General features: G+C 35.5%; 1 protein-coding gene across 1 annotated transcript in view; it reads left to right on the top strand.

The window, feature by feature from the left end:
- The window catches only part of LOC121414781 (protein KRI1 homolog), a 97,040-nt gene that overhangs the window by 41,898 nt on the left and 36,552 nt on the right, over positions 1 to 18,590 (top strand). Inside the window, exons 6-10 of the mRNA XM_041607838.1 lie at positions 1,504 to 1,587; positions 3,880 to 3,986; positions 6,875 to 7,025; positions 8,820 to 8,915; positions 16,534 to 16,704. Coding sequence (XP_041463772.1) covers positions 1,504 to 1,587; positions 3,880 to 3,986; positions 6,875 to 7,025; positions 8,820 to 8,915; positions 16,534 to 16,704 — 609 coding nt within the window. The remainder of the gene's footprint in view (positions 1 to 1,503; positions 1,588 to 3,879; positions 3,987 to 6,874; positions 7,026 to 8,819; positions 8,916 to 16,533; positions 16,705 to 18,590) is intronic.

The raw sequence follows: 18,590 nt of genomic DNA on the forward strand, positions 1-18,590 counted from the left end.
GCCTTCTCTCACCAACTCAAGCTTTTTACTCAAGCCTCCCTACTACTCAGCTTTCCACTCCTGGTTTACAGTCCTTTTGAGGACTACACTCATTTCGAAAAGAATACTCCACTTTCTTGCCTTTCCAATTTACCCCAAATTCTATCCACTTTTATTATGCCCCCGCAGACGAAATCCAGAGGGGGCATTAAGCATTGCCCCTGTCTGTCCTTCCGTACGTCCGTCCTCCCACTTGGTTTCTGCACAATAACCCTAAAAATATTTAATGGATTACAAAAAATTTTGATGTGTAGGTAGATTACAACAAAATACATGCTAAATTCGAATTCGGAGTCCGCATGGCAAAGGTCGTAATTAAATATGCGAGTTGGTTTCCGCATGATAACGTTGGAAATATTCACCAAATAGATGACACCAAAATACAGTCAGGTCACATCAATGACCTGAATTTCATATCTTCTGTCAGAAAATATTATGTAAAGGTTGAGTCTTTAGGTCAAAGGTCAAAATTTGTTCATTATACAGTCCGACCTCTCTTATCCGGCCACGTTGGGACCAGCACCAATCCGGATAAGGGATTTATCCGGATCTGGGAGACCCAATATTAAATACACGCAGCTGCGCTGCCGGCTGCCTCCCCAGGCCACCGGCGGTAGCTACACTGCACTATTGTAGTGGGCGTACGGTAAAGACAATATTAACTGCAGAGTCAGTGCAAATTATAGGCGGTGTTTTTTATTGAAATGAAATCGATCGATGGCCAAAACTCTTGGATAATTTACCTGCTAAAATGACTGAGGTATACACCGAGCATACTTCAAAAGAAAGTGAATGACTCGATGAAACCAAGTTTTAAAATTAGATCATCGCGGCGGGTATCACAGCTTCGTAATTCGCAATGTCAGCCATTGTTCCACTGACTGTAGGCTCAAACATGATAGATGGCGCTGTCCGTATTGAGGCCTAAAGTTAGCTAGCAAGACATGTGTTGTTTTTCCCGCGAAGCAAAAAGAGAAACGTGATGAAATGTTTGCTCTGCACCCTGATTTACTGGAAATTATCATTCCTAAAGTTCTTTTGGTGATTTGGGTGAGATATTTTCATGAAAAATATGTTTGGTGTAGGGTGACTATGTTGGGAAATATATGTAATCAGAGTGGGTTTATGTATAGGATTGAGTTTAGATTGAAATCTCATTTCCTCACGTACTTGTACTAGATTTAAAAAAAAAAAAAAAATCTCGGCAAGTGTGCGTCCGGATAATAGAGAGATCCGGATAAGGGGAGGCCGGATAAGAGAGGTCGGACTGTATATGCATATTGGTTCCTGCACGATAGTAAGTTCAATCATATTGAATGAATTTCTGACCGCATCAAGCGGGGGCATCTTTGTCCTTATGACACATCAAATTTCTAGTCTTATCTCAATCCCTCCAGAACTTTACATGGTGAACCATGAACCTCTTCCACAATTGGTAATGTTTATTTTCTTTTTTTTCATAAGGAAGAGGAAGAAGGAAAGTACATTGAATGGTTAAAACAAGAAGAGGATACTCTTGGACAAGATGATGCTGACACTGCAGAGTTGGTAAGATGATACACTTATTCATACCAACAAATTATTTCTTAGCTCTAAAATGACTGAGGGGTGACATAAATGCACCTTCAAATTGTTTCCTGAAAATTCCACAATGCTAAACGCTCACAGCGAGTCATCTCAGAACTTTTATACGCCGTCACGACGGGACGTATTATGGTATCACTCACAATGTTTGTCTGTCCTTCTGTCCATAAACTTTTCCTTGTAAATGCGATAACTTCAGTTTAATTTGACCCAAGCTCATATAATTTGGTGTGTATGATACTAGCATGTATCCCAGGAAGCCTCTTGAATTTAAGGTCAAAAGGTCAAGGTCATAGTGAAATATTTTCGTCTTACCCTTCTGCAGTCCTTGTAAACACAATACATGTAACTTCAGTTTAATTTGACCTAGGCTCATATAATTTTGTGTGTATGATACTAGCATGGATCCCAGGAAGCCTATTGATTTTGAGGTAAAAAAGGTCAAGGTCACAGTGACATCCTTTCATTTTACCCTTCTGAAGTCCATGTAAACACGATAACTTCAGTTTAACTTACCCTACATGTGGGCTCATATAATTTGGTGTGTATGATACTTGCATGGATCTCAGGAAGCCTATTGATTTTGAGGTCAAAAGGTCAAAGGTGAAGTTGCCACCTTCCACTTTTCTTGCTTGACCAATAACTCCATATTTCGCATTACAGACAGGCGTATTACATGCTCGTCTTAGTGATTTCCAGCTGTTAGGATTTCAGGTACTCTTAATAATAATGTGGAGCTTTTATATAGCGCTTAATAAATTAATGTTTCTAAGTGCTAATAACAATTTAAACATAACGTAAATAAAACAAGTACAATGTAATCAATTTAAATTGAAACAAAGTGTAGTGAATATAAGTGTTCAATTTTAAGACGTATTTAATCATATAAACAACAAATCAATAAATGAAATACTCTTTCATGGTAGTGTGTTTATAAATTAATTATATTCATTTAAAATAGCCATTTTAGCACTTAAGGGTCAAGTCCACCCAAGAAAAATGTCGATTTGAATAAATAGAGAAAAATCAAACTAGCACAACGCTAAAAATTTCATCAAAATTGGATGTAAAATAAGAAAGTTGTGCTATTTTAAAGTTTCGCTTATTTTTCACAAAACAGTGATATGTACAACTCAGTGACATGCAAATGAGACAGTCAATGATGTCCCTCACTCACTATTTCTTTTGTTTTTTATTGTTTGAATTATACAATATTTCATTTTTTATAGATTTGACAAAAAGGACCAACTTGACTGAATCCTATAGTATTAAACAATGTTCATTCCACATGTTCAGGGAGGAATTCATCGTTGTTTCACTTGACAATGAGGAGAAAAATAGAATATTCCCTATTTCATATAATAAAATACAAAAGAAATAGTGAGTGGATGACATCATCAGTCTCCTTATTTGCATACCAACCAGGATGTGCATATAACTATTTTGTGAAATTACCATAAGCAAAATTTTAAAATGTCATAACTTTCTTATTTTACATCCGATTTTGATGAAATTTTCAGTGTTATGTTTGTTGGATTTTTCTCTTTTTATTCAAATCAACTTTTTGTTGGGGTGGACTTGTCCTTGAAATTATATATTTCTTTATTGGATATTAGAAATCTACTGACAAATATGATATCTTGAAATTTTCAGCCCATTTTCCTCTTGAAAAGGTTTATTATTATTATTATTTTATTCGGCAATTAAAAATATATAAATTATAATACAATACAAATCACTTAAAAAAAGAAACATAAACTGAAACTGGCAACAATTAATTTGAGGGAAATAGTACCATGGATCAATCAGCAATCATCATTCAATCGATTCATTGCAATATAAATGATTATATATGAATAAGGCAAATATATGCAGATATTATGTTTTGATTGTGCATCCAATTCGTCTTACAAAGAGTTACCATTGATCAATCATATTTCTATGGAAATCCATCAGTGTTATAATTTGTTATACCTGTAGGATATTTGCACAATGTCCTTTGTAAACAAAGAGAAACACAGTGAATTTTCAAGAAAACAATGAATGCATGAATATGCATCATAGTTTAAAAATATTTTGAACAAACATGCATAATAGATGTTGATGTTGCTGGCTGCTTATAGTTGTGATTGATCGGATCAATCGCAACTCTTTCTAAGATTGGGACCTGATGTACAATCTTGAAAAAAAGCTAAGTGGAAATGGAAGGCATTAGTTTCTATCAACATTTGTTTGTCTGTTCTATTTTGTTTAAAGAATCCTCTGAGGAAATATTGGACCAATCCTGCTCTTGATGACGGAGAAAAATTCTTAAGAGATTTTATTCTCAATAAAGGCTACATTGATAAAGAACAAATTGGCAGGTAAGTCTACATGCCTACATTGATAAAAAACAAAAGTTTAAGATGGTGAAAATGTATTTAAAAAATTCCAGTAAAATCTGTTTAACAGCAATTGATATATTGAAAAATAAAAAAGTGTTGGTACCGCAAAATTGTAAGCCTTAAAATCGGACATACTGAAGCTTTTCCACAAGCACTCATCGGAATAAGATCATATGAATAACTGGAACGCTAGAGTGGTATGATAGAACAAAAAGAGACAATGGATGCTAAATGGTGAGCTGTGATGGCTGTCAAGGTGAACAATTTATGTTTGGCATCAGCTGTAAATTGAAGCAAAGCAACTAAAATAACGCAAGGGTTTTGATGAACTCCCGGCGGCACAGAATCTGGTCTGTTAGCTGGATACATGCTGCCTCGAGCATGCGCAAGTAAATAAAACTCTGCTTGGCTAGAGGCGAGCACATTTTTGCTAATGCGATCTGCTAAACATTGGGTTGTACGCCTTATATTGCGAGCTTCGCAACGGAACTTAAGGCCACCGCACACCTTACAACCCGACTGGCTTGCGACTGAGTGAGGGGAGATTTGACGTCACAGCTCTTGTCAGCTTGAGAGTCGCAGAACGGTCAAAGACAAGTCGCAAAGAAAATAGTAAGGATTCGACATGTCGAATCCTTATTACTGGATCGCAAGCTCAATCCAACTTCCAGCCAATCAGACAGCGGAGTTGCACGACGCGTATATGGTACTGTATACAATGCACATACGCAGTGGTAAGCGCCATTTCTCAGTTGCTATGGCAAATGCATAAAGCGCTTGCGTGAGTCGCAGACAGCATGGTAGTCGGATCGCAAGGTGTGCGGTGTCGAGGCTTATGACTACCTTGTGATTCATCTCCCCTCACTCAGTGAATTGGGTCGTAAGGTGTGCGGTGGCCTTTAAACTCATTAATAACATTGCTGCAGTGTGAGAAGCATGTTCTTTCGAACAGCTGAGATCATTTGGTGTGTGGTAAATACCATGCTTGGTATGTGCCTGTCTCTATCCAGAATTGTCAAACTAGCACTCGTTCACAATCTCCGTGCGCATGCAGAAAATGTACTGTGACAGAGGGTGGTAGTAATTGGGCCATTGCTAACCACTTGCTGAACAACCAAGCATGCATGGAACACTACTGCCAGAGGCGCTCTACTTGTTTAACCTTTGTAGATTTGAAAATTCATCAAGTTTGATCTGTAAAAGCATTCTTTGGAATTTGTGTTTTGTTAGATTCAGTTTTATAAAAGTTGGTTTAAGTGCAAAAATGTTGAATTTTGTGAACAAAATTTTACACTTCTAAGACCTGTGGTGATGTGACTTATTAATGAGTATGCAATAGCTACCAATTTACCTGTGTATAATTTCAATTTAATAGATGACAATAAAATCAAATTATTTCATGGAAAATATTTACAGTTACAGGCCGGTGTATTACCTGCTTGCCTTAGCGACACTCTTGTTGAATTACTTACTCTACTTTTTCAACCTTATTTTTTCTACATACAGTGCATCCCCCCCCCAAATTGTCCCTCTGATTTGGCTTTATTAATTCCAAAATTAAAAATCATTCTCAATTTATCGTGTGGAACTGCACATATAAAGCTCATCTAATTTCTATAAAAATATCATTGGTCTTGCTTTAAATAGCAAATTTGAATACACAGTGGTGCTTTTCAGCCCATTCCAAGTGTCCATTCATGTAGCACTGCTACCATGCTGTACGTTCACAGCATACATGTATCAACCCAATTTGATCATTCAGAATCTGATGAAGGACTATCCTGATCTGACCAGGGAAATTTACTTCATCTAACCAGGCTCATAAACAACCTTGAACATACTCAGTAGGGCAACAACAATACTTGACTGTTTATTTCAAGTTTGATGGCATATGCACAATGATAGAGAGAACAGGTCATGTCTGTGTACCTCTATTAATGAAAAAAAAGTCAATTTCCACTGCTAATGTTCACTTTCGTAAAGTGCAACACACGTGTGGTTTACCTTTCATCGTTTATCTTAATGTACTCATCACTTATCTATATTTTCTTTCAAATTGGTGCACTGATTCCCTATCAATTATAAAAATAAATAATTTTATAATGTTTCTCACCCTTCTGAACATGCGAAAGTTTATAATTTGATGAGCCTGTATAGATCAGGGAAATATCCCTGCTCAGATCCTGGATGGGAAAACATGCTTAAGACAATGCAGAAATATAGCAGTGCTGCGAACTTGGAATGGACTGAAATGCACCGCTGTTACATAACAGAATATGTACATGTATTAAAAACCGCTGATGTGAGACCTATGAAATTTTTATAGAAGTTAGAACATGAAATCAGCTTTTTATTACTGTGCATTTCATTGATAATCCATTTACATATACTACCACATTTTAGAAACTATTAAGCCAAATGTCAGGGGCACATTTTTTTCGAGCTGTTTATAGCTGCATATCTCAATTTTTTCACCACGAAGGATATTTGCAATAGCAAAGCTTTGCTGTTGGGGACATTGGCACTAATTTCTGACTGTGTCAAGATTTTCCGGCGAGTTGTTGATTAATAAATTTGTGGCCGATTGGCAATTCACGAAATCTGCGAAAATAACAGCTAATACAGTATGCAGTATTCAGTTACTATTCATTTCATATGACACAACTCTATTGGAAATAATGATTAAATGATAATTAAAATCTAGTTAAAATTTTGTGTCATTACTTCTGAAGGTTTCTTTTTCTGAAGACGACAGGAATGCACCTCAAAACGTCGAGTTTTTGCGATCCTTTTTAAAACCCAAAATTACCCATGAAAGACCCATGGTGTACCATGAAACTTACTGCACACTTTGTTTCTATCCTTAGGGATGGCTTCAATATGGATGATCAAGATGGTGATGATGAAGAGGATGAGATGGAAGAGGAAGATTTCTCTGAAGAAGAAAGACAATTAGAAGAACAGGAAGATTTTGAAAGAAAATATAATTTCAGATATGAGGAGCCTGATTCTGACTTTGTAAGTATGGAAATTACTAGCCGGATAACACACTTTCTAGCATTTTGATGTTGACACTGTCATTCAATATTAATAAAGAGTCATGACCCAATTATAATTCTGTATAATTACTAATTTTTTTTCGCTTTACTTCACTTCTTTGACTATGATAATTTGAAAGCATTACACTATTAAACACAAAGCAAAGATGAATCATTTAAGGAAGGTATTTTTATGGATTCGCCTCACTCGGGGCCATGTACATAAAAAGTAGCAAGTACTTTTGCTAGGCTTTTGCTTCTCTTTTGCTTGATTCAATATACATAAAAATGAGCAAGCAAATGCCTTTGCTTGTAAGTTCAAGCAATCGCTAACTGACTGCTAGCATTTCCTTGACGATTAAGCTATTGCTAAAAAGTGTAAGTATAAAGAAAACGTTTCGCTTGTGCGTTTAAGGGCTTGCTTGGAGTTTTTCAAGGTCCATCAGAGCAGCTTGAGCGTTTGCTTGATTGATGCATCCACGTTTGTTAATCATATTTATGCACCTGAGAGAGAGAACCCCAAGGTGGATGTACATGTTTTCTTCCTAGTAAGTGCAAACCAAATGCCAAATATATAAAATTATCGAAAAGAAACAAGTTAGTTTGACACCATGTCTAAGGAAAAGATGTTAGATAAAAGAAGCGGTAATTTGCACTGCCCCGCCTTTGTCCTGCTTTTCTTGCACCAGCGTGACGTCGCTACTGTCCAAACCGCGAGCAGTTGCTTTCTTAAGGCAAAAAACAAAAGGTTCAAGCACTAGCAAAGGGTTATGCATATGAAATGAAGCAATCGCTGAAGCATTATCTTTTCTTGGCCTAGCGATTGTTGAAGCAATTGCTACTTTTTATGTATCTGACCGAATGATATTTCAGATATGAAAGATATAAACCGACTCCCCTGCGCTCTATTCATCATTCATTTACCATCAAGATGTTTCATGAACCAACTCCCCTGTGCTCTATTCATCATTTATTTATAATCAAGATGTTTCATGAACCAACTCCCCTGCGCTCTATTCATCATTTATTTATAATCAAGATGTTTCATGAACCAACTGCCCTGTGCTCTATTCATCATTCATTTATAATCAAGATGTTTCATGAACCAACTGCCCTGTGCTCTATTCATCATTCATTTATAATCAAGATGTTTCATGAACCAACTCCCCTGCGCTCTATTCATCATTTATTTATAATCAAGATGTTTCATGAACCAACTCCCCTGCGCTCTATTCATCATTTATTTATAATCAAGATGTTTCATGAACCAACTGCCCTGTGCTCTATTCATCATTCATTTATAATCAAGATGTTTCATGAACCAACTGCCCTGTGCTCTATTCATCATTCATTTATAATCAAGATGTTTCATGAACCAACTCCCCTGCGCTCTATTCATCATTTATTTATAATCAAGATGTTTCATGAACCAACTCCCCTGCGCTCTATTCATCATTTATTTATAATCAAGATGTTTCATGAACCAACTGCCCTGTGCTCTATTCATCATTCATTTATAATCAAGATGTTTCATGAACCAACTGCCCTGTGCTCTATTCATCATTCATTTATAATCAAGATATTTCATGAACCAACTCCCCTGCGCTCTATTCATCAAATCAAAATTAGGTTTACTTCCAATAAAGAAACAGGCAATAGAATGGAATTCTGATTGCTATTAATATTTGCCAATTGGACTTTCACAAGTTTTATTGCAATAAATAACCAAAATAACCAATGTTGAATTTTTTTCTTATTAATCTTTGTGGAACAGATCAAGCGTTATCCGAGGACAGTTGCAGAGTCAGTGAGGAGGAAAGATTCAAGCAGAGCTGAAAAAAGACAGGAGAAGAAAACAAGAAAAGAACAGGTGTAAAAGAGTTATCCCATTCACACTCTCATACATGTAAATGATAACTATATAGCTGCCAACTATCAAGAAAAAATTTATTACACTTTTCACACCTAATTACGCCCCTAACCTTTTTGTCTGTATTACTACACTTTTGATCAACAGCTACAGGTATCTATGAACAAAATTTTAATACACATATACAGTGTAATATATTGCACAGTGGCAAACTCATCCTAGGGCGGCAAATAGTGCCATTGAACGCATGGGTCATGTCTCTTTGATTACATTGCTGCGCTTACAGTATGATGAATGCCTTGTACGTACGAGCAGCAATTTTTCATACTGTAGACTGTGTGCATTGTATGAAAAATTGTAGCATGAAAAGAAATCCACGCACATACACAAAATAGGAAGTTACTTTTCCATGATTGCATCGAAAAAATTGCCGTAATTTAGGATTGTTACTTTAATACAGGTGTGTAAAATCTCAGATTTTTCGCGGAATTCTATTTTTTTATTTTCAAACAGCAATTTTCATTTTCTCCTTTTTGCAGCGTTTAAATTGTTTGAAGTATTTTGAGTATTAGTTTAGCACTCAATGATTCATTCAATTCATCTGCCTGTTTTCAATAAAACGTACATATATCATACAATTGTATTAACACTTAAGTTAAAAGATTAAAAATGATATCAAAATGTAATGTACAATATTAAAATAAAAGCACATCAGTATTGGAATAGAGTGGTCATTAAAAACCAAATGGAATTATCTTAATAATCACCCATGATAAGAATACAATATAGAATTAGATTGAATCCATTAATACGTAATCCATTAATCCGTAAATTAAATTTAGGTAAAGATAGTTTATGAATAGGTAATGGGCATATAATTGTACAATGAAAACAAAGCAGAACCCTTGTTGGGGAGACGACCAAAGTTTAGGGCCTAAACTTAGGCCCTGAACTGCGGTTTTATACCCTCTTAACGAAAACCTTGTTAGAGGATCCAAGATATTTCATTCCCAAGCGCTATCAACCCTGTATCACCTAATAATCCTTCTTATGTAACATTTCACCTCCACAGGCAAGCCCAAGGGTTTGACCATATACAACAGCTGTGATATTATGTAAGAGCAGTTGGCCTTTTGAAATTTAAAGGGGAGTCCAGCCTTGGCCATAAAATGTTGTGCTGGAAAGGAGAAAAATATATTAGACAGAATGGGGAAAGTATGAAAAGAATCGAACAAGCAATAGGAAAGTTACAGCTGCTTTAAAATTGAGATCACTAAGACTATGAAGATTTCAAATTGGCAACTGGGTAAAGGCGCTGTCACACCTTGGCGTTTTAGACAGCGTATGCCCGACGTATGAGGAATTTGGCGAATACGCTGGCGTACGTCGAATACGTTACGGGTAAGTTTTGCATACGTTAAGAGTACGCTAAAACACGCTGGTATACGTCGTCATACGGCGAGGTCGTCGAAAAATTTTGTGCAAGCACAAAATTTTTCGACGTATGCCAGCGTATGACTCATACGTCCCGCATACGCGGGCCATAAGTTGTAGGCAAGTTACGCGATCGTTGACACACGTTACTCTTAAGTTACTCATAAGTCGATGTACGTCGATATAATGTCCAGCGTACCCTAAAACTTCTAACCTATGAGTAACGTGCTTTGAACGTATGTGTATCTTAACTCCAACGTATATTGACGTATGAAGACGTGCTCCGGACGACCACAAAACTTACTGAACGTGTTTATAACTTACAGCTACTATAATGGCGTATTGACAACGTTTATAGGAATTGGTATATAAAGGTGGGGTTCACAGGAGTTTTCTTCGGCATGGCGGTGGTGTTGATAGGTGATGTATCGTGCGGTTATGAATAGTCGAGCAGCAGCCTTTTTATAGGCTACGACACGTGTTCGTCAGCAATACGCTGCCGCGTGCTATGCGTAAGTTAGGCTATCGTAGGGCATAAGTTGTGTACGCCAGCAATACGCTAAGCATTTGTTGGAATATGTTACTTATAAGTTAACGAAGCATTCGATATAAGTTACTAATACGTTATTTATACGTCCAACTCGTTATGAATACGCTAAGTATACGCCCAGAGTTGAAAAAAAAATCAAAGTTCAGCGTATGCCGATGTTTTAGAGAAATTTTGATACGTCGGGCATACGCTGTCTAAAACGCCAAGGTGTGACACCACCTTTAGTAAAATATAACAAGGGGCAAGGACAACTTTCTCATATGCCATGTGTTTAATAATCAGGGATTTATGGTTTTCCCTTAAGTGCCTGTTCCCCTGCTGCAGTAATCTAAATATAGTCCAGGTAGTATATTGTTTTATGTCCTCATGAAAGAAAAATATGATTTGAAATAAAACATGATTTGAAATAAAACTTTTGGCAAAAATGACATTTTAGCCATTTTAAGTATTGGAGTACATGGAAGAGTAGTCCTTGCCTTACATCACTATGACATCACATACATGTACATGTATGCAGCCATTTGAAAGTCTCGATGGGTATAGTGATTACCAATATCTACAACATTTAAAAATTCATATCTACTGATTGTTTGTCCGATGTTCAGACTTTAGCCTATCAACTTGTCTGATATTTTGTTTTCCTATAAAAACATGTTTTTATTGTCTCACCTGCGAAGCAAAGTGAGACTATAGGCGCCGCTTTTCCGACGGCGGCGGCGGCGTCAACATCAAATCTTAACCTGAGGTTAAAGTTTTGAAATGACGTCATAACTTAGAAAGTATATGGACCTGGTTAATAAAACTTGGCCATAAGGTTAATCAAGTATTACTGAACATCCTATTAGAGTTTCATGTCACATGACCAAGGTCAAAGGTCATTTAGGGTCAATAAACTTAGACCATGTTGGAGGAATCAACATCGAAATCTTAACCCGAGGTTAAGTTTTTGAAATGTCATCATAACTTAGAAAATATATGGACCTAGTTCATGAAACTTGGACATAAGGTTAATCAAGTATCACTGAACATCCTACATGAGGTTCATGTCACATGACCAAGGTCAAAGGTCATTTAGGGTCAATGAACTTTGGCCAAATTGGGGATATCTGTTGATTTCCCCTCATAACTTTGAAAGTTTATGGATCTGATTCATGAAACTTGGACATAATAGTAATCAAGCATCACTGAAAATTTTGTGCAAGTTTGAGGTCTCATGATTAAGGTCAAAGGTCATTTAGGGTCAATGAACTTTGGCCGAATCGGGGATATCTGTTGAATTACCATCATAACTTTGAAAGTTTATTGGTCTAGTTCATTAAACTTGGACATTAGAGTAATCAAGTATCACTGAACATCCTGTGCGCATTTCAGGTCACATGGCCAAGGTCAAAGGTCAATGAACTTTGGCCGAATTGGGTGTATCTGTTGAATTACCATCATAACTTTGAAAGTTTATGGATCTGATTCATGAAACTTGTACATAACAGTAATCAAGTATCACTGAACATCCTGTTCGAGTTTCAGGTCACATGATCTAGGTCAAAGGTCATGTAAGGTCAATGAACTTTGGCCATGTTGGGGTTTTTTGTTGAATAACCATCATATCTCTGTAAGTTTATTGGTCTAGTTCATAAAAAGTGGACATAAGAGTAACCATGTATCACTGAACATCTTGTGCGAGTTAGAGTAGTATTCAGAGTCAGCAATGCTGCTATATTGAACCGCGTGATGCAGGTGAGACGGCCAGAGGCATTCCACTTGTTTTGGTTGGATTCCCCTTTATTTATAGTACAGTGTATTTAATATTTAATCAAGTTTTCAAAGGCATATTGTATTTTTAAATCCAATGTTAATTTGTTTACAATTACAAACAAAGAAAATTGACCCCGAAATAAGGAAACTGTTAAAGAGAAATAATCAGGCCTGTGAAATCTCCGCTATTTAGCGGAAATCCGCTATTTTCATTTTTTAGACCGATTTTAATTTCCGCTTTTTCCTGTGTTCCATTTCCGTTTTTTCTCAGTCAAAATTCCGCTATTTTATCCAAAACGGCTGGAAAACAAGTCTAGATAAATGGATGCGAGCAGAATGTGTGTGTTGTGAATATACACGTTACGGGGCCTTGTATTTTGCCTTCGCGAAGATTCGAAATTTTAGTAACTCTATGAAACTGCTGCGGATCACACCGTGCACCGTTGCCTTTGTTGGCATACAAGCGCAAAGCAGCGGCTCAAATCGCGATATTTTGCGACTGGTAAATACGTCTGTAAGGATGATGACGTCATCCAAGATGGCAACTTACGTTGACCAACGAAAGGATCGAAGACGACGATGTTTCGATCATTATTTCAAAGGAATTAGCGGTAACTGCGGTCTAAGGTACGATATTTCTGAATTTTGAACATTTTTTCGTAAATATGGATGTGATTTCTTTTTCATAATGTGACATTTTATGTACAAAAAAACGATCAGAAAATTGGGTTTCCACTGTTAGATCTAACGTTACTGCTAAAATACATTGTCTGTACGTACGGGCCTCCAAGCTCTTCAGTCTATGTATTGGTGAGTGAGCCAACGCAGTTCAGCGGAACAACCAAAATACAGAGACTGAAGCTTTTGGTCTAGAATACACCGTGAATCGTGATGGGCAAATGCAGCGGCTTGGCGATAGTAAATAGTAAGGTAAATTTTCAGATTTTTCCGCTAGTTTTTTGAAACCCCACTCACAGGCCTGAATAATAATGACTGCATGCGATGGCGAGCTAGAATCAGCATGCTGCATATGCAATTGCGATTAAGTTCTTTTTTGGACCCATCGAGGTCAAGAAACAAAAGTCATGTTTAGATACTTAAATAACTAGCTCTGATTGATTTTGGTTTCCCATGTAGGGGTTTTTGCCTCATGACAACAAAACAAAATCTGCACAAATCAAAGAGCAATGCAGTAAAGACAAAATTTAATCACTGTTAATTATATAAATTTCAATTTTCTTTTGAAGACATACATTAAGTTTAGAGACTTCATTGTGATAGGGAGATTCTTTCACACTGGTGCATGATGTCTATATGAAAAAGTCTTTACTAAGATCTAAAAATGTTAAAATTGTATGACGTTTCTTATTCAATGAATTAATTATATAATCAGATCACTGCCATTTCAGTTGATACATGTACATCTTTCAAAAAACAAATTGGTTATCATTTAAAGGTATTTCATTCTCAGTGACAGGTTTAAAAGATAAAGACTTAATACATTTCTATGACAAGAATTTGTTATTGTTTTCTAAATGATCCCCAGATTCATTTATCTTCACTCCAATCTTCACAAAAAATAAATGTTTTCTATATTTTTATCCCCATGAACATTATTAACATTTACATTTATATAGTTGGGCAGCTTCTTCTTTTTATTTCAAAGTACTCCTTTAATGATGATCCATGTCTTTTTTCAAATTATCATGAGACACCTTTAAACCTCTGTTTGTAAAATCATTTACATGTATTCTTTAGTGCTTTATTAACAAAATTTCTTACACCTGTATTTTCACGTATTTTGTAATTGAATTCTCATTAGAATTTGCACAACATTTCTTAAAGTCTATTCCTTTTCTGTAGTTTTAACAGTGTTGAATCAATCCATGGTTTCTTTGCTTTTCTCATTTCTTTGGATCTAGAAACTTTTTGAAAGACATAAATATATATTTCATTGAATATGTTTTATAAACTATTTCAGTGTTTTTCACAGAATGATATTTCATTCCAATTAATAACGACAAGTTTTTCTTTGAAAATATTGACAGTGTTTTCATTTATATGTTGACATGAATACATGTGTAGAAAATCTTGTTTAATCAAATTGTATCTTTTAGAAATTTTGAAAACCGGGGAGTGACCAGAAATATCAATTTCTAATAGACCAGATGAGATTTTGGAATTGAAATTATTGATAAATATATTGTCAATTAGGGAAAAGGAAGGTTGTGTAATTCTAGATGATTTATTAATAAGAGGCAAGAAACTGTTGGCATAAACAACACTTAAAAATTGACCACAGTTAAAATGTTTCATAAGATCAATGTTAAAATGATTCTGAAATTATTATTTTTTTAACAATCTTCAAAATATTCAGTAAACTCAATTGGGTTTGACGAGAGTTTTCTATAAATAATGGAGTACCAACAATAACAATTAAGTGTGTTGAAGTGTTATTTCAATAAAAAGTGATTCATAACTTTGGGAACAACTTAGTATATCTGTCCAAACAACATAATTTAATGAATCAGAAATCAATAAAGCTACTCCTCCACCTTTCCCTTGACTATGATCAGAAATACAAATATATAACCATCTATGTTGTGTGGAAGAGCTGTGGTGTAGTGGTTTTGACTCTCGCCTTATAAACAGAGGGTCATGTGTTCGAAACCCACCACAGTCTAGTGGCCTTTGGCAAGGTTTTAATCCACACTTTGCCACTCTTGACCCAGGTGCTAAATGGGCACTCGGTAGGATACAAAAGCCTATGTAGTATACCTAGCAATTGAGTCTTGAAATTCTTGTAGGAATACTCCCCTGGGAGTGAAGAAGGGGCATGCAAGGATCCGATGACCGGGGTAATAATATGTTGTATAAAACACTTTGGGCCATTATGGGAAAAGCGCTATATAAAAAAATTACATGATTTTTAAACCGTGTACCCAGATGTCGCAAATTAAATTAGGGTTAGCAATGCAATATTGTAAATTTAGATGATTGTGAATAAAATATGAAGTTTTTGCCTGGTTCATGTAATACATGTTTTAATAGGGAATCCAAATATGTGGTTTCAATAGACAGCTGATACTGAAGCCCAGGGGGGGCATTTACATTGATGAGTGGATACCATGCGCGACCCCAAAAACACTTTAAAAAGATGTCTTTTTCAAGATAGGGCATGTTACGTACGTAATGTGATACGGGTGTCAAAAACACAAAAATATTGAAAAAGGGGTATCTATTTCGCTAGGAAAGCTATGTGTTTAGGGTCACATTTGCATGAAGGATAAAACAAAATTAAAATATTTTATAAAGGATGTCTTTTTGCCCCAAACATTATGTGTGTATTGAGTCCGATTTGCGCGAGGTGTGGGGCCGTACCAAACCAAATGATACGTAAAGGTAAAACAGACAACCGACGGACCCTTGACATAACAATAAAGTTGTTTAGGGGTTCATTTCAGGTACAACATGTACTTGCCAGAGTATTGTTTTTTCCCAATACTTGTTAAGGGTAGGGTTTCACACGCCAATACTTGTTAAGGGTTGCATTTTCAGAATATGGAAAATATGTGTTAAGGGAGCTTTTCGAGACCCCATGGTTGCGCATGGCATCCACTCGTCAATGGAAGTGCCCCCCCCCCCCCCCCCCCCCGGTACTGAAGCAGATTCGACTGCACTGTGAGCATCTAGTCATGGATACATACACATCAAAATTGTCATATTATCATCCTTGCTATTATTATTCTCAAATCTCATAGAAAAATTATTCCATTTGGAAATACATATATGTTGTACACCATGGAAAGTAAAGGGGTTGCTTTGTGTTGCTTCCCTAATTCTCTTCATACTTATTTTCGAATTGATTTATCTCAATGGCAGGTAAAACAGAAGAAAAAAGAAGAGCTCAAACACCTTAAAAATCTGAAGAAGCAGGAGATAATGGAGCGCATCGATAAACTGAAAGAAGTGACCGGCAATGAAAAGATTGGATTTGATCCTGATGACCTTGAAGGAGACTTTGACCCCACTGAACATGATCGTCTGATGCAGGTATGAAAATCATATCTTGTTACTGAATGACTCTCTTATATATTATAAGAAAATTATTTAAAGGTCAATTCCACACCAGAAATAATGTTGATTCGAATAAAAAGAGAAAAAGCAAACAAGCATAACACTGAAAATTTTATTGAAATTGGATGTAAAGTAAGAAAGTTATGACATTTTAAGGTTTCACATATTTTTCACAAAACTGATATTAATCGTCAAACATGACATTGAGGAGAAAATTAGAATATTCATATTTCATATGATAAAACACAAAAGAAATAAAGAGTGGATGACGTCATCAGTCTCCTCATTTGAATACTGACCATATTAAGCATATAACTTTTTTTTTATTTAAAGTGAAACTTTAAAATGTTATTATATAACTTTCTTATAATACATCCGATTTTGATGAAATTTTCAGTGTTATGCTTGTTGGATTTTTTTTTCTTTTTATTCAAATCAACTTTTTGTCGCGGTGGACTTTACCTTGAAGGATTACAATTCCTGCAAAGGATGGCTGAAAGGGGGGGTGGGGGTGGTGAGAATGGGTACTTGAAATTGGGGTTTTACAGTTTAAACAAGAATTGAGGGGCTGGACCTTTCATATCAGTCTAATTTTACAGATGAATATAACAGGTAACACCTTTTTGAACTCCATAGAATCATTAATTAATTATGATTTATTAGAAATGGAAAGTAAAACATGATGAAAACCAATTTTTTTGGATATTTGACATTTACATGAAGTTTGCATATGAAATATACCTTGAACTAAATCCCTGTGATTCATATAATATTTGAATGGGAATTTTATGAGCAACACAATTATTATATGGAGATGTTTGAAGTGTATTGGGGTCATTAAATGTGGGCAGATCACCCTACCTCACTTTTTATTTATTTATTTGTTTCTGCATGTCATGATAATGTACATAGTGTAACCATCACAAAATTGATTACATTGAATTTTACATAATAATAATGTATAATTATGATGATTAACATAGATTAACATAACTGATTATTACAAGGTTGCAGACATGCAGTGGTATGACAAAATAAGCAGATGCTTGAGCTGTTGTCAGACCTTTGGATATATGAAATGCATACATAAATATAAAAACAATACTGAAAAGTCAAAACTAATGATTACTCAAAGAAGGGAAAGAAAAAGAAAAACAAAACAAAGAAAACTAAATAAACAAATTATTATGTTCCACAACTATTTACAAATATTTACAAGGAGTGTGTGAGGCGTAATAATACTTGAAATTATATCAATCCTTAAGTTTAAAATGTACAGTACAACAAAATGTGTCTTGCTAAAAAAAATTACATCTTAGGGACAAGTATGCGTTTTACCGCATTTTTGAAGGAATGCACTGATAATATATTCCTCATACTAGTAGGTATCGAATTCCAAACATCAGGTCCATAATGTCTGACAGATTTGTGAGCCAACAGTGTGCGAGGGTTATACAAATGATGCTTGTCTTGTGTGGTAGGTATGGATAGTATTATTTTGTTGAAACATATTGGAAAAGCAGGTAGGTAACATTTTGGCATTAAACCGATACATAAAAAAGGAAGTTTGAAGAAAATGGACATCATCAACAGTAAGACATTGCAGCTTTATAAAGAGAGGGCGTGTATGATCACGGTAACCAACTCCAGCACAAATGCGAATTGCTTTCTTTTGCAACAGAAGAATTGGGTTTGTGACACTCGTTGATGTTGCCCAAAGAATATTACAATATGACACATAAAGTAGAATAAGAGTATTGTACAACATGTAAAGTATTTTATAAGGTACAAGGTACTTAACTTTATACAGTATACCTATATTTCGAGAAATTGGTTTACTGATGTGTTTCATGTGATCATTC

Source organism: Lytechinus variegatus, chromosome 5 (genome assembly GCF_018143015.1).
Source record: "Lytechinus variegatus isolate NC3 chromosome 5, Lvar_3.0, whole genome shotgun sequence".
In the NCBI taxonomy this organism is placed as follows: Eukaryota; Metazoa; Echinodermata; class Echinoidea; order Temnopleuroida; family Toxopneustidae; genus Lytechinus; species Lytechinus variegatus.